General features: G+C 37.2%; 2 protein-coding genes and 1 pseudogene across 2 annotated transcripts; 2 read left to right on the plus strand and 1 right to left on the minus strand.

The window, feature by feature from the left end:
• The first annotated feature begins 4,497 nt into the window (after window positions 1-4,497).
• On the plus strand, window positions 4,498-6,363 carry LOC107614787 (uncharacterized). The gene is made up of 3 exons (XM_021111698.2): window positions 4,498-4,560; window positions 5,041-5,898; window positions 5,944-6,363. Exons 1-3 carry the CDS (start codon window positions 4,498-4,500, stop codon window positions 6,361-6,363), a joined length of 1,341 nt encoding a protein of 446 aa, XP_020967357.2.
• A 2,401-nt stretch (window positions 6,364-8,764) lies between these two features.
• On the plus strand, window positions 8,765-14,873 carry LOC110267055 (putative disease resistance RPP13-like protein 1). Its single transcript, XM_021112203.2, has 4 exons — window positions 8,765-9,827; window positions 10,905-13,652; window positions 13,974-14,158; window positions 14,515-14,873. Exons 1-3 carry the CDS (start codon window positions 8,930-8,932, stop codon window positions 14,027-14,029), a joined length of 3,702 nt encoding a protein of 1,233 aa, XP_020967862.2. The 5' UTR covers window positions 8,765-8,929; the 3' UTR covers window positions 14,030-14,158; window positions 14,515-14,873.
• Window positions 14,874-17,635: 2,762 nt separating this feature from the next.
• On the minus strand, window positions 17,636-21,844 carry LOC148543592 (uncharacterized; annotated as a pseudogene).
• Window positions 21,845-22,403: the final 559 nt, after the last annotated feature.

Below are 22,403 nucleotides of genomic sequence, written 5' to 3' on the forward strand. Positions count from 1 at the left end.
TCACATGGAGGTAGGTTTTGGTAATTTATCATTGGTTAAATTGGTATTGGATAAGTGAATTGATGTTGTGATTGATTGTTGATTGAATTTGACTGAATTTATGTTAAATTTTTGTGATACATTGATATTTGTGATTAGTTTAGGGTTTGGTCGGTTTAAATGCAGCCAAAAACCGAATTATTTTGATGAATTTGGGGCTGGAATATTGTTGGTGATCAAGTAGAATTGGTAAAATTTGATGATGGCATTGAGATTTAATAAGAAATGAATTGATGAATTGATAACATGATTTAAGATATGAAAATGGTTTGATTTTGGAGGCAGTTTGATTTTTAATTAGTTGGATTTTATAAACGTTTTGATATTAGAAATGGTTTTGATTTATTGGAAATGATTTGAAAGAGTTTGAGAAATAGTTAGGATGGGACCCAAGAAGGGCGGCAAAAGTCCAAATTTTAGGGGAGATGCTGTCAAAGTTTTGTTACAAAATTTAAGACTTTGTTTGAAATGTTATTTAGAAAAATATTGGATTTGAGAAGTTATATTGTTTGATTTATTAAGAAAATACTTATGTTTCGAGTTTAATTTATTTAAGAAAAGTATATGTTTTGAGTTCGATTTATTTTGAAAAGAATTATTTTACAACTTTAAATTATTTTTAAAAAAAGTATTATGTTTTAAGGTTGATTTAAATATGAAAAGAGCTTATGTTTTGAACTTAACTTAAGAATTTCATTCGGAGGAGTTTTAGTGAACTTTAAGAGTATTTGAATTTTGATTGAATGATTTCGTTTTGCGACTTCTTGAAAAAAGTTAAAGATTTAGTTTTAAGGATGAAATTGAGATTGGTTTTGGTTTTTAAATTGGTTCAGAACTTCTAATTTGTATGATTTGATTTTGATTTGATATAGAAACTTTATTTGATTAAATTCAGTTTAAGAAAACAATGATTGTTAAGGATTTTTTTAATGAACGTCTACTACAGTAGAGCAGATAGAAAAGAAGGTATTAATTAAAGGGATCTCTACCACAGTAAAGTAGAGAGCAAAGATTGAAAAGAAATTGATTGATGTTAGGCCTAAGTGCTAAGTGTCTAGTGAGGACAGCGATGCGTAACGCTCACTTGATACTATAAAGACAACTTAGTGAGGACAGCGATGCGTAACGCTCACTGGAGACCAAAAGGAAGGTTTTCCCATGAGGACGGCAATATGTAACGCCGTAGAGGAGACGTTGGCTGAGATAAGGACGGCGGTACGAGACGCTTATCTCAGGACTAGTGTCGGGAATCGGGCAACAAACCGACACACGAGATCATGGCCTGTATAGGACTAGACATGCATCATACTTGTTTGTGCATACTTGTTTGTGATTGTATTTTCTATAATTGTGTGTGCTTGTGATTGGATTATGTGTTCTATGATTATTAAATTGGATTGAGCTTTGTTGACTGTTATTGCGGACTAAATATATATAAAATGAATATAAGTCTACACCCCGATCGTACTAAGAACTTCCCAGTTCTTACCCCCTATTTCCATCCATTTTCAGCTACAAGTGTGAGGTTTAGTGCGGAGCTACAGGAGCATAGAAGATTATATTTATGAGTTGAGTTGTTAGATTTTATTTTTCCCTCGTCATTTACTATTTTGGTTTTTAGAGGGGTAGGAATTGTATTTGAGGATCTTTGAGTAAGTCTATGTATATAATGCTACGTGAATATATATAATTTTGTGATTAAATGATTTAAAGTACTGATTCTTCATTTTCTTGGAGAAGGTTTCGGTTCGTATTTGCAAAGGCTCAATATTAAAATGATGAGTTTGGAAAACTCTAATTTAATTTTGATGATGAACAAACATTATTGAAATAATTACTTACAAAAATTATTAATTTGATTTTCATTACACATATGTTAACTAATAATTTTTTGTGATGCAGATTTTGATTTTGCCAAAAATAAAATTCTGATGCAAGCCCAATTATATTCAGCTTTGGTTTAATATGAATGAATTGTTTATTGTGTTACATGGGCCAGAATTGAGTTATTATTGCTACAAGCCCAAAATGAATGCTTTCCTATTTGCTCAATGCTTGATCCAAATTTCATCAGGAAAGCAAATGTTAATATTGGGTCAGAAATTAAAAGTTGTTGCAACTAAGCCCAATTTCACATTTGATGAGAGTTCCTCATGCAAGATCCGAAACCAAATGGAAAAAGAACTTCCAACGGATCCAAGCATTTCACCATGTGATGGATTCCAAAATTTATTACATTGTCATTTATTGCATGGGAACTATGAGAGAGAAAACAAAACTTTTGATTTGATTGTAGCACTTATGGCTACACGCTACTCAGCAAGGAAAGAATCAATTCATTTAATCTCATTCTCTTTCCTAAATCAATGCTTTTCACATATCTCTCTTCTCTCTCTATTTTCTTCTCTTCTTCGGTTATTACACAGGAAACAATGGATGCCATGGAAGCTACATTGAGCCACCGAAGTGAAGAAAGAGCAAGCTACAAGACCATCACAATGATGGCAAGAAAACATACTAAAATAAAAATGAGCTGTGGCTGAGATTGTCACCAAATATGGATAGATTTTGTGAGGTAATCTTGGGTTCTTCATGCTCAAAAAGAAGGAAGTAGATTCGGCCAGCAAGGTGAGATTCTTGGAGGCATGGCTTGTCTTTGATTCTGCTCAACCACCACAGGAAGTAGCTAGAGTGGCGAAGTGATGGTAGAGGCAGAGATTGAAGCAGATGAAGTCATCATCATCATGAAGCATCAAGGGCCAGAAATCCATCTTGGAGAGCAAGCCAAGGATGGAGAGCTCGGATTGATGAAGAGTGATGACCAAGGAAGGACTAGAGGTAATTGCATGTTGGATATTGCATGGTTATCTCTTCTCTCTCTGTGTGGCCGAACCGGTTTCTTAAAGGAAGAAGAAGTTGACTTGGGTTTTTTGGCTTCAAGTGTGGAGGCTTCCCTCTTCTATAAAAAGAGTGAACAACCACTGTTTGGAGCAAGGAGTTAGAAGTAAGCAGTGAGAGTGCAAGGCACAGGATTCTCAGAACTACCTAAGCTTACAGATTTTCTTCTCCTTCAATGTATTCTGTTTAGTATTTTTCTGTTTAATTTTGTCATGTCTTGAGTCTCATGGAAAAAGGCAAACTATGAGGTTTGTATGAAAAAGCCATAGAGCAAAAAAAGGCAGAGAGTGCAAAATTAAAAGAAAAAGCCATAGATGTCTTAGAGTTCCTTTGTTCATCTATGTTGTGTTTCATGATTCTGTGGGAATCCCCTTGTAAGTTGGGTTAGCACTTTACAGATTGTAATCAGGAAGATTATAGTGAAATTCCATCATGTTTGTGATGGAGACTGGATGTAGGCTGCACTGCACTTAGCAGCTGAACCAGGATATATCTGGGTGTAACTTTCTCTCTTTCCTACTCCATTTTTGTTTCTACTGCACAGGAGCAAAAACCAAAATATCTCGTGCCAAGGAATGAGACAAAAAGAAAAGTCTCGTGCCAACTGACGAGATAAAAATAAAAGTCTCGTGGCTTGGGATGAGACAAAAATCCAGAAGTCTCCTAAAAGTTTTTTTTAAGGCCAGCAAGTATTACAAAGCAAAAAAGGGGGCTAAGATTCAACCCCCTTCTCTTAGCCACTGAAACCATCATAAAATAAAAATAGTATAAAATAAAAAGGTTTAGAGGTAAGTAACGCCTGAACTTTTAGTACGATCATGAGGGGTTAAAAGTTAGGGTGTTACATATACATAGTTGTGTGTCTTTACCCCAATTGTCATATGAGAAATGGTGACAATGGGGTGAAATTTGAGTGTGAGAATCCGATTCTTTTGCAGACCCAGCATGTAAGTTCGTTGTCTGAGTTAAAGAGTTTGATATTGAGAAATCTTAGGGGCACCGAAACGAGGGAGGTCGGAAGAGTGGGCTATAGGTTGTTGCCATCGCTGGGTAATAATGGAGTGTTCCGGTTTTGACTATTTCGGCTTATAGGGGACGAGCATGTGCGACTGATATTCGACATCCATGGGAGAATCATGACGGAGCAAGTGATGGAGCTTTCTGCCGAGGTTAGAGATGTTGGTGGTGGTAGTTCTGTACATTCAACCTACGTACAGGATGACTGACCTCTCACACCACCACCCATTTATGTCTTTATTCCAGTGGAGGACATGGAGTTGGGTGAGGAAGACTCTGATGAGGAGTACATTGCCGATAATGGCGACAGTGATTCTTCCGAGGGGGGTGACGATGAGGAGTTTGTACCGGAGACGCCCGCTCAGGCAGCTGTGCACTATGTTTTGCCTCCCCCTACCCAATTCTGACGCTATCCGATGTAACAAGTCACTATCATACGTTGGATTTGGACGCCATGCACGAGAGAACTCCGTTTTTCAGCATGGTGGAGGAGGATTAAAACCTAGACGGTGGGGTAGATTTTCGGGTCGGCCACAGATTCAAATGTCGAGAGCAGTGATTCAGGGTGTGAAGAACTACAGTATTCGCCGGAGTGCAGAGTACCGGGTAATCGAATCCGACAGACTGAAGTACTATGTGCAATGTCGTCAAGCTGCAAACGGCTGTCCATGGAGTCTCTGTGTTGCCCTTCGATAGAACCTCGGATACTGGTGAGTTCAAGATTCATTGAGGCGTACTTAGTAGTTCATGGTTTCCATAGATAACATATTTTCGATGCATGACACCTAAACATCGCTATTTTATTTCGTCATGGAGGTCCGGAGGGTTGGAGAAGTTCACAGTTGTTTAGCACCCACCATGTCCTAGGACCACCGACAGTTGGATAGCAATCTCATCTGTAAGGTCATCTTGTCGTTGATACAGTCAAACCCCTCCGTCAACATCTCTGTCCTGCAAGGTGCGGTCCAACAAAGCTATCACTTCAAATCCTCCCACAGAAAGGTGTGGATGGGGAAGTAGAAGGCAATTTCTCAGATCTACGGGGACTGGGAGGAGTCATACAACAAAGTGCTAAAACTACTTCAGGCACTGCAGAGTAGCTTCCCTGGGACTATTTGTGAGCTATGGGTCGCACCGTACTACGATGGGCACCAACTGTTACGCGATTGTAGCATGTTCGATAAAGTATTTTGGACTTTTCCATCCTGTGTCGAGGCTTTCAAGCATTGCAAGCCATTTGTTTTCGTTAACGGCACGCATCTGTATGGCAGATATAGTGGGGTGTTACTTATAGCGGTGGCACAAGATGGCAACAACAATATCCTACCTATTGGTTTTGCCATTGTGAAGTCTGAGAGTACCAAGTCGTGGTCCTTCTTCCTAACTAATCTGAGATTCCATGTCACCCAACAGGAAGGTCTGCTGGTTATCTCTGACAGATCGCAGGCTATTATGGCCGCACTTAGTGCCGATGATAGTGGTTGGCATCCTCCGAAGGCGTTTCACGCTTACTGTATTAGACACATGACCGCTAATTTCATGACTCATTTTAAGTCGGCCGAGGGCAAGAGATATCTTATAAACACTGCTTACAGTCCAAGCAAGGATGTGTATGAGTGGTATATTGATGCCTTGAAAGGAATTTCTCCAGCGATGATGGACTGGGCTGGTCGTTTCAACAAAGAGATATGGCTCCAACACTGCGACAGTGGTAGGCGGTTTGGTCACATGACTACCAATCTGTCCGAATGCATCAATGACGTCCTAAAGGGTACACGATACTTGCCGATTTTTGCCATCGTACGCATAATATACGAACGATTGCAGAAGTTGTTCGTCACAAAGGGCAGGGAGGCACAGTCACAGCTGGCTGCTGGAAAACGCTTCTCCCAGAAGCTGCTGACAGCCATTGAGAAGAATAGAGAAGGCATCCCGAAGATGTGTGTTACTCATTGTGATAGGCGGGCTACTGTTTTTGTCGTGGAGTAGTTGGAGCCGTTCGAGGGTTGGTCGCAAGGTTCATTTCGTGTCCGTCTTTCAGCGGGTACATGTGACTGCGGTCTCTTTCAGTCTCTCCACTACCTGTGCCGCCATGCCCTTGCCAGATGTGCCACTGCTAGCATTGAGTGGACCCCTTATGTTCATTCAGTTTATAGACAGGAGGCAGTCTTTAAGGTGTACGAGATGGAGTTTCCACCGATCCCAGATGAGTCTCTGTGGCCAGAGTGGTATTGGAGGTTGCTGCATCCTAACCCACTCATGCGGCGGAAGGCGACTGGGAGACCCGTGTCGACTAGATTCCGAGGTGATATGGATGAGGTAGAGCGACAGCAGAAGCGATGTAACCTCTGCAGGCAAGTCAGTCACACCAGACGAGATTGTCCTAATCAACCCATGGAGGATTCTTAGTGTAGATTGTACTTTTAGGATTTGTCCATCCATTTCATTGTAGTAGTTTGTTCATCTTGTTATTTCCTTTTGTTGTACTTGTAATGTTATGGTATGTCATCTTTTTATTTCCATTGTAGTACCTGTTATGTTATGTCAGGTTGTTGTTAACGTACGATCTAGTTTATTTAAGTACCCGCTTATAGTTTTGCACTCTTATGAAATATAATTCGTAACATAGGAAATATAATGCAAAAGGAATATAACAGCGCTAAGTCTATAAACAAAGCACATATACATAACAAACAACAATAAAGTAACAAATAGGAGCGGTTCACATTACGACTACCACCAAGGGCCTTTTTCTTTAAATTACAAAATCACGACATATAAAGACATGCAACATGACTACAAAACAGATCCTAAACCCTCAACATATAATAACACATCAACGGTGGTGTGGATCCTAATAATGGCGCCTGTGTCCGGTACCACACAGTGGAGGCTGCATCTGGCACTGAGGTTGGGTAGGTCGAGGATCTCCCGTAGGCATGTGCTGAATAGTAGAATCCTATGGGGGGTGGTGGAGAAGGTGGAAGAGGCGGGACGTAGTATTCACCTGAGTACGGAACTGTGGTGTACTGATGGTGAGACGGTGGATCTGATGGAGGGGTAATTAGAGGCCATGAGGAGGTCAGCAACATATCATAGTCATACGATGGCGGAGTGGCATACTGTGCATATAACAACCCCAGTTTTTTTTAAAAAAAATAAATAATGAGTTCAGTTTATTTATGATCATTGTTGATAAAGAAATACAGATTATCGAGTTTGTACTTGTACTGGTGTTATGTAGGACATTTCATTAATTATTTTGTACCTCTGAAGTTTGTACTTGTTCTCCAAATTATCAACCTTGTTCTGGTACTGCTGTTATGTAGGATTTCGTTAATTATTTAACTTTGACCTCACGGTAGGACTATATTAAAACTAAATAAATTTTTTTTTTGAATTCAAATAAAAAATTTTAAACTTTAAAAACCAAAATAAAATTATACCCAAACATAAAAAATCAATTTAGTATTTTACCCCATATTAATTATCATTATCAAAAGGGATACATTATTTCATGTAGAGTTGTAGACCCACAGGTGTTACAAATCATTGAAAATTTTAATTATTGCATGTGGACCCAAGGCGCCACAAATCATTGAAAATTTTAATTATTGCCACAAAGAAGTGTTAAAAATTTACAGACTACAAGGTGTAAACGAAATTGCCAAAATTAAAAGTAAAATTCATATTCGTACATTAATTAATATTCTATCTCTTTGAGATGGTTGCTCTAAAGCCAATGAAAATTTTCTTAGGCATTTTTGGTTTATCTTTTAATACATAATAGAGTTCGAGTCGAAAATCTAAAAAAAAAAAAACCAAAACTAATTATTCTAATCAAGTGAATTAACCATAGTTAATACATTTTTAATTTAGTTTATAAATTTATCATAAGTATTTTATCTACACTTAACTATTCTAATATATCATTATTATTCTTTTCAGACCGATAAAATGATAAATCTTTGAAAGAACAATTCCTTATTATTATGTTGAGAATTAAGATTAGTAATGAAATCTTATAAAATTTGCGCAAGAAATAAATAAACGATTTTATAACAATTGTTATGTATATTATTAATTAATTATTGGAGGATGTTCCTATAAAGACACTTATGTGTCGTATTATTATTGGACGTATTAATGAATTGGTTATTTTTTAATTTTTTAATAAATTAGAATAAAACCGATTTTTTTATAACAATAACAATAAAGAATAAACCCAATTGTTATTAGATTCGGTTGAACCGACCAGTTTACATAACTAATTGGATTATATTTTTTTTTTTGTTTTTTTAAAACAAAAATAAGAGATATATTTGTCTTTTTTATAAAAAAATTTAAACATGATTCAGTTTAGATTGTGTAAATCGATCGGATCAAATCGAGTCTAATAATTATAATGCAGACAATTGTGTTTATTATTGTTGCTATAATAAATCGATTTTGTTCTGGTTTATTAAAAAATAAATTATTAATTAATTTAATAAAAATGTCTAATAATATCATAACACGTATAAATGTCTTAAAAAAAAGAAAGATATTTTTGGGGAGTGCTAGGTAAACAATGACCATCTTGAATAACATAAACAACCACTAATCAAATAAAAATACACTACATCATAATTTAATGTTACTAATTAAATTTAAGATTAATTTATTCTTTTAACCCTATTAATTTATATTATTTACACATTATTCAAAAATATTGTTAGTTACCTATACTTTTCCGATATTTTTAGTGTCGAAGTGGTCTCTTTAATTATTATCCATGTTTCAGCACTATACAAATATTAGACAAAAGCAAAGAACGTTGTTACTTTATTATTTGTGCTCTGCAAACTGAAAACACGAGATTCCATTTGCTTGAGAAAACCCAGAGACCTGAATACTTTATATTGATCTAGCTACAACAACTTCTCTCAACCCCTTTCATTCTTTTCTCAGCATCTGCTGCGCTTGATTTTGAATCATGACTTCAAAACTTGAAGGCGGAGCTTATCTCTCTTCTTTTGTTGATGTTATTTCAAAGAAACTATCTTCAATACTTGAAGATGACTCTGTCCTGGAAGGAAATGACTCTGCCCTGGAGTTGCTTGAAAGGTTGGATGAAATTCTGTGTGATGTTGAACCTGTGCTTGATGATGCTGAGCTGAAGCAGTTCCGTAACGATAGAGTGAAGAAGTGGCTTGTAGATCTCCAAGATGCTCTCTATGTGGCTGATGACTTTCTCGATGAACTCTCCACTAAAGCTGCCACTGCTACTCCAAGGGATCCAGGTAACTCTTATGACTGGTCTCGCCCTGTTGATTCAATTATTGAAGATAGTGGTGTCAATGTCATTGAAAAAATAGTTGCCAAACTGGAGTCTGTTGTACGACGAAAAGGTAAACTTGGACTGGAAAGGGGTGCCAAGTTGGACACATCATGGAGAATTCCATCCACATCTCTCGTTGTTAGTTCTGACGTATTTGGTCGGGACGAAGACAAGGAGAACATAATCAAATTGCTGTTAGATGATAGTACCTGCGATGCTGAATCACTTGTGACTGTGATTCCCATTGTGGGTATGGGCGGAATAGGAAAAACTACTTTGGCTCAACTGGTTTACAATGATCCCAAAGTTGTGGAAAATTTTGGCACTAGAGCATGGGTGTGTGTTGCTGAAAATCCTGACCTTGTCAATGTTACAAGGACAATATTAGGGGCAATAGATTCATCTCCTTGTAACATGGATAATTTTGATTTGCTTCAGACTAATTTGAAGGAAAAGTTAATAGGAAAGACTTTTTTACTTGTTTTAGATGATGTTTGGGACGATCGACGAGACATGTGGGAGGATTTTCTAAAACCTTTTCACTATGGGAATTGTTAGAATATAATTAGGATCAATTAGAATCAATTAGAATTATTTAGTATATCTGAATATTTATTATAGAATATTAGGTCTTTATTATTACGATTCTCTTAGCCCCTATAAATACCCTTCTATATTGTATCATTCAGACAACTTGAATATACACAAATCCTTCCTCCAGTTTTGTCTCTTCTTTCTAACATGGTATCAGAGCCATGGTATCCTCCTTGAAGAGGATATGTTGTTTTCCTTGCGGTGAAATCACCGTAGTTTTTGCATTTTTTTTCTATGTCATTCATCTTTCTATTTTGTCACTCCTTTGATACTTTTTCACCTCACCGACTAGCCTATTTTCTCTGTCTTCTGTTTTTTTTTCGAGTTGAATGATCAAACACCATTGTCATCTGCTGCTTACCTATTCTCATGAAGAAATCATATAGTTTTCGCTCTCTTTTGGCAGTTCCGTTTGTATTCTCTCGTGGCAGTTCCGTCTGCGTTCTCCTTCCGTCTGCATTCTCCCGTGGCAGTTCCGTCTGCGTTCTCCCGTGGCAGTTCCGTCTGCATTCTCCCGTGGCAGTTCCGTCTGCATTCTCCCGTGGCAGTTCCGTCTGCGTTCTCCCGTGGCAGTTCCGTCTGCGTTCTCCCGTGACAGTTCCGTATGCGTGTTTCCTTGTGGCAGTTCCGTATGCGTTTCTTTCTGGCAGTTCCATCTGCACTTCCTTCAGACAAGCGGCAGTTCCGTCTGCGCTTCCTTCAGACAAGCGGCAGTTCCGTCTGCGCTTCCTTCAGACTAGCGGCAGTTCCATCTGCGCTTCCTTCCGGCAGTTCTGTCTGCACCCGTTTTATCAATTTATGCAGTTCTTTTTCTATTTATTTCATTGTTTTAAATATGTTTCAAACTCACTTGAGTTTGAGGGGGGATGTTAGAATATAATTAGGATCAATTAGAATCAATTAGAATTATTTAGTATATCTGAATATTTATTATAGAATATTAGGTCTTTATTATTACGATTCTCTTAGCCCCTATAAATACCCTTCTATATTGTATCATTCAGACAACTTGAATATACACAAATCCTTCCTCCAGTTTTGTCTCTTCTTTCTAACAGGAATAATGGGAGTAAGATTCTCCTAACAACCCGTAACGAAAATGTTGCTTCTGTGTTCGCACCTATCAATCTACATTATGGACTAAGTTTACTGTCAAATGAAGATTGTTGGTCGGTGTTTTTGAAGCATTCAACTATTTCTACTAATTCTAAACACTATGCAACTGTTGAACCCATTGGTAGAAAAATTGTTGAAAAGTGCAAGGGGTTACCTTTGGCTGTGAAGACACTTGGAGGCTTATTGCGCAACAAGGATAATAAAGAGGATTGGGAGAATATACTTGAATGTAAAATCTGGGAACTCTCTGAGGATGGTTGTAAGATTATTCCTGCGTTAAGAGTCAGTTATCATTACCTCCCATCGTCTTTAAAGCGATGTTTTGTTTATTGCTCTTTATATCCCGAGGATTATGAATTTGACAAAGACGAATTAGTCTTATTGTGGATGGCTGAAGATCTTTTACAACCAAAGGAAAACAACACATCAAAAAAGATTGGTTGTGCATATTTTGATGAATTAGTTGCAAGGTCATTTTTTCAACCTTCTAATACTAAGAGAGGGTTATTTGTAATGCATGATCTCATGCATGAACTAGCAACATTTTTTGCTAGAAAATTCTATTTCAAACTCGAGGTATCTGAGAATCTACACATGGTAGATAGCAAAATTCGACATTTGTCCCTTTTTTCAAATTATGAGGATACCATCACACTATTTGGAGAGGCCTGCAAGAGAGCAGTACACTTGAGAACAGCTTTAGATTTTTCTTCATATCGTCCATCAATTGATGTTGAAAGCAATCCTTTGCTCTTACAACAATTTAGAGTTTTCTCATTTCGTGTAAAGTCAGTACCTGATTCAATTGGCGAATTGATTCATTTACGTTATTTAAATCTCTCTGGCACATGTATTGTTACATTGCCAGAGTCAATATGTAAATTATACAATCTCCAAACTTTGAAGTTGCGGGGTTGTGTTGAGTTAGAGATGCTTCCCAGCCGCATGCAAGATCTAGTGAACCTTTGCCACCTTGATATTCGAGGTGCTTCTCGTCTGAAAGAGATACCCAAGGGAATGAACAAGTTAAAGCATCTACACTTCTTAAGTGATTATATCGTCGGCGAGCAAGAGAATGGGATGCGAGAATTGGGAACAATGGACAATCTCCATGGCTCATTTTGCATTTCCAAATTGGAGAACGTCAAGAATAGTGGTGAAGCTTTGGAGGCAAAGATGGGTAACAAGAAGCACATCAACACTCTAGAATTGAATTGGCTTCCAGATGGTGACATTGATGATGTTGAAACCGAAAGAGATATTCTTGACAAGTTACAACCTCATGAAAACTTGAAAGAGTTATCAATTAATGGTTATCCGGGTGAAAGATTCCCAGATTGGTTAGGCCTTTCTTGCTACTCCAATATGACCGAATTGAGTCTGGATAGTTGTATGAATTGTTGTGAGCTTCCTTCACTGGGACAGTTACCCTCTTTACAGCATCTGAAGATTTCTAAACTTGATGGGTTGGAGAAAATTGATTTAGAGTTTTACAACAAAAACAATGCATCATTTCAGCAGGAGACACCCTTCAAATGTCTCGAAACTCTGGAAATTGAGTATATGTATAGTTGGCGGGAGTGGCATTTTCCTGATGAGTTTGATGGGTTTCCTCAGCTTAGAATCCTTGAAATAAGAAACTGTCCTGTGTTAAGTGGAGATCTGCCTTCTCACCTTCCGGCTCTGGAGGAACTTACCATTGATGGATGTAAAGAGCTTGCATATTCGCTGCCTAGGGCTCCCAAGCTTCACAAATTAGATGTAAAGTGCGACATGTTTCAAGGGTATGCGGGACTGCACCACGTAAACATTTCAGGAAGCCAGCGGGCGAAATTTGTATGGGAATGGCTGCTGCACATCCAACCACCACATGTCCAATGTCTGTACATCGATGATTGTCAGTCAGCGATATCAATTTCAGCAAATCATTTGCCAGCTTCATTACAATTTCTGGAAATCATTGATTGTTCAAAATTAACATTCTCGGAGCAACTGCAACACAAGTCGCTGACGAAGATACTTGTAGAGGACTGTGATTCACTGACGTTGTTTCCATTGGGGGACCTTCCAAATCTCAAGAAACTCACAATCAGTGAATGCAAAAATATGGAAAATGTTGAGGTGGCACATGCTCTTCCAAGTCTCCGTTGTTTAAACATCTCAGACTGCCCCAGTTTAGTATCCTTGCCGCCGCTAGAGTCGGCTGCGCCCCGCCTACAGGAGCTGGATATACGCAATTGCCCGGAAATCGATTGTTTTGCTGGGGAGTGCCTACCGCCGAGTTTGAAAAAACTTGTAATCGTTGAGTGCCAGAAACTAGCGAGTTGGATATCATCAAATGTTTTGCATAGTGAAGGCCTTACCCATCTTTGGCTTGGTTCATACTTTGATGTAAAGTCGTTCCCAAGAGAGGGTTGTCTTCCTGCTTCTCTCAAGTCTCTACAATTCTGGGACTTTCCAAATCTGGAGACGCTTGACTGCAAGGGGCTTCACCATCTTACCTCCCTCACATATTTAGCAATTAGATACTCTGAAAAGCTTCAGAATATCACAGAAGAACATTTGCTTGCCTCCATAAAAAAAATCTACATAGGGGAAGAATGTCCTTTGAGGAGCAAGCTGGAAGAGATGGAACAACTACGGATTCAATTGGGTTGTGACGAATCAGGTATGTGGTTTTGCTTTGATCTTTCCTAAACTCAGTGCTCTCCAATTACAATGCTAATTCTTTGCATCAAACATTTTCGTTCCCTTGTTAATACACCAACACAATGTCAATGTTTATTATCTTTTCATTCTTACCCATTTCTCTGTACTCTAGCTACCCGTTTCACTCACAAGTTTTACTTTTTGAATAAAAACTTGTTATGGGTGCCAATTTTTGCAATTTTTTAAAGGATGACAAATTAGATGCTTAGAAAAAACAAAAAAGTAAACTTTTTCATGATGGCTTCTTTGTTGCTTACCATATTTGTATGGTTTATTGCAGACTCAAGTGATGAGTATGCTTTGAAAGATGAGGATGCTACTTCTGATTCTGATTGATTAATGATTATAAATCTTAATTTATCTTTTTAATTATTTTTCTAATATTTAAAGTTAGAAAGATAATTAAGAAAGTGAATTAGAATTTTAATCATTTAATGTGCAATGAGAGCGGTCAACGGCATACAGGTAAGCATGAAGAAGATTATTTTTCTTTATTTGTGAAAAGCCATTCCAATTAGAAAGAAAAAGGCTTACTTTTTCTTATGCCATGAATTTTAATTTTTAAACCCTTTTTTTTAAGGAAATGTTTTGTAACAAAAAAAAATTTAGCCAAAATGAGCCAGAACTTAGCATTCATTAATGAACAATTAATGAATGTCAAATAAAGTAAGTTCTGGCTTGTTTTTTTGTCTTTCTAACATTACCGTTTTCTTTATTTCTGTCATCTTGAAAACTTAGATGAGTAACTAATTTTGAAAGTGCTCCGATCTATTTATCGATTTGTAATATTTATAAAAGTATTTTTTTTGTTGTTGTTGAAGTTATGGGAAGAGATGTTATGTTGGTAGACAGGTATAAAGATAATCCATATGACTGGATATGGGAGCCTTATTGGGACGACAAGTGGACACAATTAAGCAGTAGACTTAGCAATGATGACTTGGATCAGAATGACTTTAAACCACCAGCAGTTGTCATGGAGAATGCAGCTACACCAAAAAATGCTACTGCCTCATTAGACTTCCAGTGGGAGGATGATTATGCAGAAAACAATGAAACAGATGGATGAAGTCTGGTTGATTGTACCAGTTTTGATTTCCATAACTCAAAATAGTCTGCGAATAACTGAAATTTTTAATCAAATAAAATCAGCTGCTGCCAGAAACATTATTCTTGGAAAGCATTGTAATTCCATTAAGGGGTCAGAATTGGAATCCAAGCAACGACGATATTCATTTAATGAGGTTGTTGAGATGACCAACAACTTTGATAGTATTCTTGGCAGAGGTGGATTTGGAACAGTTTACCATGGCTTTATTGGGGATATTCAAGTGGCTGTCAAGATGCTTTCCCTATCATCGGTGCATGGATATCAGCAATTTGTTGCAGAGGCAAGTAGTGCTCAAAAATCAAAATAAAAGCGGAAGACATCTCAATCTAAATTATATTGTTGCTATGTTTTACAAAAACAAAAATTGGCTTTTTAATGACAGGTTAAGCTACTAATGAGAGTACATCATCGAAATCTAACTTCTCTTATTGGTTATTGCAATGAAGAAACTAATATCGGACTCATCTATGAATATATGGCAAATCGAAACTTAGATGAACATCTGTCGGCTGAGATCACAATTATTTCTATTATAGTATAGTTGAATTAGTGGAAAAATTGTTATAATTTCATGAAATTTTAAAAATGAATTTCTATATTTAAAAAGTTTGTAATTGATCTCATATTTTTAAAAAGTTTTTAATTAGAAAAATTCTATTACTTTATAATAGAGGATAACAAAGAATATTATTTTTCTTTTTCTAATCATGTATGTTATTCAACATATACATGTTAAAAGCTTTTAACACTATGAAATACATTGCTTTTTTTTACAGGAAAAAACAGTAGGGAAAAGTCCTTGAATTGGGAAGATAGACTTCGAATAGCATTAGATGCCGCCCAAGGTTGGCGCAAGAAAAATAATTTATATGTAAATTTAATTTCTTCGTCAAATTTTAGTTTTTAACTGATAACTATCTATACATGGTGGAAACTAAAATTCAGGATTGGAATATCTGCATAATGGCTGTGAGCCACCTATAATCCACAGAGATGTAAAATGCATAAATATTCTGTTAAAGATTAATCAAAGAAATTTTATTAGAGATAACGAAAAATTAACTAACCAAATTATTATTCGATTGGTCATGTTAGGTTCACGACATCAAACAGATTGACAGAAAAAAGTGATGTGTATAGTTTTGGAGTAGCTCTACTAAGGATAATCACAAGTCAAGCGGTGATAATGGTAAGGGAAGACATGATTCATCATATAAGTCAACGGGTTAACTCCATGGTTGCTGAAGGGGATATAACAAAAATTGTTGATTCAAGGTTACAAGGAGATTTTAACAGTAATTCAGCATGGAGAGTAGTTGAAATAGCAATGGCTTCTGCGTCTGCCATTTCGGTGGAAAGACCATACATGAGTGATATAGTGAAAGAACCAAAGGAGTGTTTGGCTGCAGAGTTAGCCCGAAAATATGATAGCTGTGAACTTCAAAATGAAGATTTAGGTGGGCAGGGCAGTCTCAACTTGATTAGTAGTGATATGACTCCCTTAGATAGGTAGGTTCATAGTTCATTCCAAATTAATACTAGTGCGATAAATAAAATGGCTTGGAAATTGTGGTGCATTTTAAGTTATTGCATATCTTAAAATGTATATTTCATTATTTTGTTTTCATTCTCTCCCGAAGTTATGGCATGTTCTCCAAATGTATATTTTCTGCACCAAGATTTTATTTTTTGCATCAGAAATTTCATGCAGATATATTTTTTTTTCAAGTGTCCGTCAGTGAAGGAATATATAGATAAATAGCTTAGACAGTACAAGGCAGATGTAGTCTTAACAGAATTCAGGTAATTTCTGTTAAAGGGAACTTTCTGTTATTTTTGTTTTCTGGTGTAACAAACTCTTAGCTATAGTAGTACGAGCTCTGCTATATATATACACATAGCTGTACTTGTAAAACAATTACAATCAATAATTCAGTTCATTTTCATCACTTTTTTACAGTAGAACACACAGCTATAATTTGCAATTTAATGCCTGAGCATGTGACTAAATTGTGATGTTTAATTCAGACACTCTCGAGTTTGTTGATAAATGAGGTTTTATTTGTTGATGTTACAGTACTCTTGGATCTTATCAAGGTAACCTTATATTCAGCTTGTATTTGCACAACCACCAATATAATTGCGAGTCAGTTATCATTTCTTATTATCTTGTGTCCTTACAAAGGTTGTGAACATCTTCCATTAGCTTTCTCAACTTTGGATCATCACCTTGTGCAAACTTGATTTGTTCTATTAGAGAAGACTGAGATCGTACATAAGCTAAGAGTGGTCCTGACCCTTCGAGCTTAAAGTATACACCCTCAGATTCCAACTTGTGAATCTCTTGCACTAAAGGTCTCCTTGATAGAGCAATTGGACTCAAACTACACATAGATTTTCTACTCAATGCATCAGCAACTACATTAGCCTTACCTGGATGGTATAAGATGGTACAATCATAATCCTTAAGCAACTCCATCCATCTATGTTGTCTGAGGTTAAGATCTTTTTGTTGAAAGATGTACTTTAAACTCTTGTGATCTATATAAACCTCACATGTTTCACCATAAAAATAGTGTCTCCAGATCTTTAAGGCAAAAATCACTTCTGCCATTTCTAAATCATGAGTTGGGGTGATTCTGCTCATGCTTCTTAAGTTGTCTAGATGCATAGGCGATGACTCTACCATGTTGCATAAGAACACATCCAAGTCCAACCTGAGATGCATCACAATATACTGAATCTCCTCCAGATCCTGAAGGTAAAACTAGAACTGGGGTAGTAGTCAAACACTTCTTAAACTTTTGAAAGCTTTATTCACATTCATTAGTTTACTGAAATTTTACATTCTTCTGAGTCAGCTTGGTCAAAGGAGCTGATATCTTTGAGAAATCTTTGGCAAAACGTCTGTAGTAGGCTGCCAATCCTAAAAAGCTACAGATCTCTTTTACTAATGTAGGTCTTGGCCACTGTTGGATGGCTTCCACTTTCTTTGGATCCACTTTGATTCCATCCTTTGATACAACATGACCTAAGAATGCTACTTGGTCCAACCAAAACTCACACTTAGAAAATTTTACATACAGTTTGTGATTTCTTAGAGTTTGCAAAACAACTCTTAGATGATGTTCATGTTCTTCTTCACTCTTGGAATATACTAGAATGTCATCAATAAAGACAATCACAAAGTGATCTAAAAAAGGCTTGAATACACGGTTCATCAAGTCCATAAAAGCAGCTGGGGCATTGGTTAAACCAAAGGGCATCATCAAAAATTCATAGTGCCCATATCGAGTTTGAAAAGCCGTTTTTGGAATGTCTTCTCCCTTAATCTTTAATTGATAGTATCTAGAACGAAGATCTATCTTGGAAAAACAAGAAGCTCCTTGGAGTTGGTCAAACAAATCATCAATCCTTGGTAAGGGATACTTGTTGCGAATAGTTACTTTGTTAAATTGCCGATAATCGACACACAATCGTATTGAACCATCCTTTTTCTTTACAAAAAGGACCGGAGCTCCCCAAGGAGAAGTACTAGGACGGATAAATCCCTTGTCTAATAACTCTTGTAACTGAATTTTCAACTCTCGTAATTCCGCGAGAGCCATGCGATAAGGAGGGATTGACACAGGATAAACCCCTGGGGCTAGGTCTATGGAAAACTCTACCTCCCGATCCGGTGGTATGCCTGGTAGTTCCGCTAGAAATACATCTAAAAATTCTCTAACCACGGGAACTTGATCTATGCTAGGTACTTTGGCTTCAACGTCCCTAACTACTGCAAGAAATCTTTAATTTCCTTTATCCATCAAGTGTAAAGAACTTATAGAAAAGATAAGATCAGACAAGGTAGAACAACCTTCACCAAAGAAAACAAAGGGTGGATGGTGCGAAAATTCTAACCACAAACTAACCGGCAAGTGCACCGGGTCGTACCAAGTAATACCTCAGGTGAGTGAGGGTCGATCCCACGAGAATTGTTGGACTAAGCAACAATGGTTGATTAATTTACTTAGTTAGACAAGTAGAAAATGGTGTTTGAAGGTTCAAAAGCATTAACAGTAAATTCAGAATATTAATAAAGCAAGTAGTAAATTGAGGTGAATAATATATGGAGAAAACAGTTAAGGCTTCAGAGATATCTATTTTCTTGATTGACTTTCTTATTAACTATTTTAATCATGCAAGATTTAATTCATGGCAAACTATATATAAGAGGATTATACGTCACGTATCTCGTTAAGTCCAGATAATTAGAAATTTAGGAGAATATATTTTCAAGCTGTTGTTCAAGTAAAGAGCTTTTCTAAGTTATACAAGAACTCAATTAGAAAAAGGGTCATACTTCCGTTCCACCCAAATTCATAAGATAAAGAACGAAAATAATTTTTGAATTATAAATCAGTACATGAATTAAAATAGAAAAATAATAGTATCAATCCATACAATAGACAGAGCTCCTAACCTTAACAGTAGAGGTTTAGTTGCTCATGGTTCAGAGAGAAAACTAGGATTCAGGTAAATTGGGCTGAGGTAGAATAATCCCCAGAAGAGAAGTTTCTTTTCTCTTTTATATCTAATCCTAATTAATTTAAAATCTATTTTTTAAAACTAAAATAATATCTTTTCCTATTTTAAAATAAAAATAAAGTTTAAATCAGAATTAATTAAATAATCTGTGCCTTGTAACGTGGGGACCACTTGGCTTCACTAGGATCCACGCCTAACTTGGCAAAGAGCTGCGCCTAACTTCATGCTGTTCACCACACAAGGCGCCTAACTTGAACTGAAGAGGAAACAATGCGCCTTACTTGAGATGGGAGTGCGCCTTACTTGAAGTGGCCAGGGTGTGTTGGTGTGCATTGCTTGAGAACTGCGCCTTACTTGAAGGAAGTAACTTCTCTTGCGTGTTGTTGTTGAGCATTGCGCCTAACTTGAGAAATCTCAAGTTAGGCGCAGTCTTGGCAGAATTAATGGAAAAGAAGTATGAACTATTATATATCGTTGGAAATCTCTGGAAGTTAGCTTTCCAACACCACTAGAATCACGTCAATTGGACCTCTGTAGCTCGAGATATTCAGGTTTGAGTGCAGAGAGTTTAGGGTTGACAGCATCATTCGCTTTCTTCTCTTTTTTTGCGGAAACTCCATCAAATCCAGTCGAATGCTACCCAAAATAAACAAAATTGTACACGACTCAAAGTAGCATCCATAGTGTCTAAAAGATAATTAATTCTTGATTAAACTCAATAAATTGAATGCAAATTCACTAGGAAAAGATAGGAAAGATGCTCACGCATCAGTGGAATGCCCGGAATATCAAATTTCACTGTTTTGGAGAAGCAACTTACATTGGCATGATAAGAGGATAACCAATCCATACCCAAGATGACATCAAATTCATCCATCATTTCAAGAAGGATCAAATCAACTAAGGTATCAACAGTGTTCACTCTAACAATGCAAGATCAATAAACATACTGAACTATTGTAGAAACTCCTAGTGGAGTACCAACATAAAATGGACAGTCTAATATTTAAACTTGCTTATCTAAACGAGATGCAAAATATGGGGATATATAAGAGTGATGAGAACCCGGATCAAACAATACTTGAGCATCTAAGGAGCAAACTTGTAAGGTACCTGCTATCACTGCATTTGAAGCCTGAGCATCCTGACGGGTTAAAGCATGAATTTGTGACTGACCTTTGCCACCTTGTGCTGCACCTTTGTTGTTAGACCCTTGACCACCAGATCCTCCACCTGCACCCTTAACTAATGGAGCTGAAGAATTTCCAGGCGACATAGCTGAGAAAGATGGAGTGGATGTTGCAAGTAGTGCTGAACTTTGAATGGAACTTCCCCGAGGATGAGGACAATCTCTACAAAGGTGACCAATCTGTCCACAACCATAACATGCTCCAGTAGTCTTGAAGCATGCTCCAGACTGATATTTCCCACAATGCTGACATGGTGACCTAAGAATTTTTGAAGGCTTGGATCTCTGCATGTTTGGTTCAGATGTACTCCTAGCTCGACTCCCCGAGGCTAAGGTATCCTTTGAGGCAGCTTCAGAATGGTTTACCCCACCTGATTGTGTTTGTGGGCGATTATGATGACCTGATATGCCCCCATAGCTTGATCCTCAAGAAAATGCTCCTTGTATCCTTTTCTTTTTACTAATTTCTTTGTTCACTCTCCTTTCCTCCAATCCAGCTTCAATACCGTAAGCATCATTTACAATTTCTGAATAGGTCATGCTCCCAACCATGGGTGAAAGAGCGGTGAAGTAAGGGTTTGCTAGTCCTCGAACAAATCTCTTGACTCTCATGATATCCGGAGTCACTAAGTGCTCAGCATATCTAGAAAGCTCAATGAAACGATTCTCATCTGCATCACAGACATACCAGGAGTTTGCCTAAACTTTTCAAAATCAGCAACATTTTTCTCCTTTATGCTAGTAGGAAGGAATCTTTCCAAAAAGATCTTAACAAACTCATCCCACAAAGAGGTGGCATTCGACGTGCCCTTCAACTTTGAAGAAGTGTTTCATACCAATGATAAGCATGCCCTGTTAAATTGTATGTAGCTAGATCTACCGTTGTATCATCTGGGCATCTGAGGGCTCGAAAAGCTTTGTTTAAGCTATCAATAAAGAGCTGAGGATCGTCCTCCAGAAGATTTCCAGAGAAGGTAGGTGGATTCAGCTTAAGGAAAGATTGGAGAGTGACAGCTCGTTCCCCAAGAGGTTGTTGGTTTTCTTGATTAGGAACATTTGGCCCCGCAGAAGGTGGGGCTTTAACCTCTCTTCGATCAGTCAAGGACTCCACAAGATTATTAATAGCTTGATGAAGTCCTCGTATCTCAGCAGCAACATTCACTGGCTCTTCTGTAATAGTCGCACCTCTGCCTCGCCCTATTGGTCTTCTACGACCACCACCCCATTGACTGAGTGGGGGAGAAGGTGTTCTATTAGTTTCAACATTAGGAGCATTACGCGCTCCTGCCCGTGGAGTAGGAATACGACGTTTAGGTGGCATCTTCCACCTAAGAATGAATGATTATATCAAATACAAATAGGCTCAAACACAGAAAACAATGAAAACACACTTTAAAGGTGAACATTCCTATAAATCCTTAGTAACATCACAACTTGTGAAAATGGGCAGGCTTCCATTTACACAATCATGATCTTACTATAAAACAACAACTCCATATTACACAGGAAAACCTGAGCTCTGATACCAATTTGTCACAACCCACTCTAACTGTGACTGGCGCTTAGGAAAATCTTCCCAAGCAAGCCTCAAAAATCGATATTATAGAAAACAGAACAAATAGAATTTTCGATTATACTAAAAGGCAACACATTCTCAACCTCATATTTAAAACATACTGAACATATTTATATAAAATTCGACTTAAGTATTTACAGCAAAACATAGTCTATTAGCTTCATCTACCAGAATATTTACAAAGCAACAGACTCAAGTCACTAAAATCGGATCCTGCTTGTGTCACATGGAGCAGTTTAACAAGTCTAAAGAGTTTTAAAACTATTTACACAAAACATCAAGCCCTTAAACAGTAATTTTTATA

The sequence above is a fragment of the Arachis ipaensis genome, chromosome B9 (genome assembly GCF_059453495.1).
Source record: "Arachis ipaensis isolate K30076 ecotype BB chromosome B9, ASM5945349v1, whole genome shotgun sequence".
NCBI classification, from domain to species: Eukaryota; Viridiplantae; Streptophyta; class Magnoliopsida; order Fabales; family Fabaceae; genus Arachis; species Arachis ipaensis.

Excerpts from the sequence above, each read along its gene's own strand:
- LOC110267055 (XM_021112203.2), top strand. The coding sequence starts at position 8,930 with ATGACTTCAAAACTTGAAGGCGGAGCTTATCTCTCTTCTTTTGTTGAT. Across the intron at positions 9,828-10,904 it reads ACCTTTTCACTATGGGAATT|TTTTGTCTCTTCTTTCTAAC; the intron begins GTTAGAATATAA and ends TCCTTCCTCCAG. Across the intron at positions 13,653-13,973 it reads ATTGGGTTGTGACGAATCAG|ACTCAAGTGATGAGTATGCT; the intron begins GTATGTGGTTTT and ends GGTTTATTGCAG.
- LOC107614787 (XM_021111698.2), top strand. The coding sequence starts at position 4,498 with ATGTCGAGAGCAGTGATTCAGGGTGTGAAGAACTACAGTATTCGCCGG. Across the intron at positions 4,561-5,040 it reads GCCGGAGTGCAGAGTACCGG|GCACTGCAGAGTAGCTTCCC; the intron begins GTAATCGAATCC and ends AAACTACTTCAG. Across the intron at positions 5,899-5,943 it reads AAGGCATCCCGAAGATGTGT|TTGGAGCCGTTCGAGGGTTG; the intron begins GTTACTCATTGT and ends GTCGTGGAGTAG.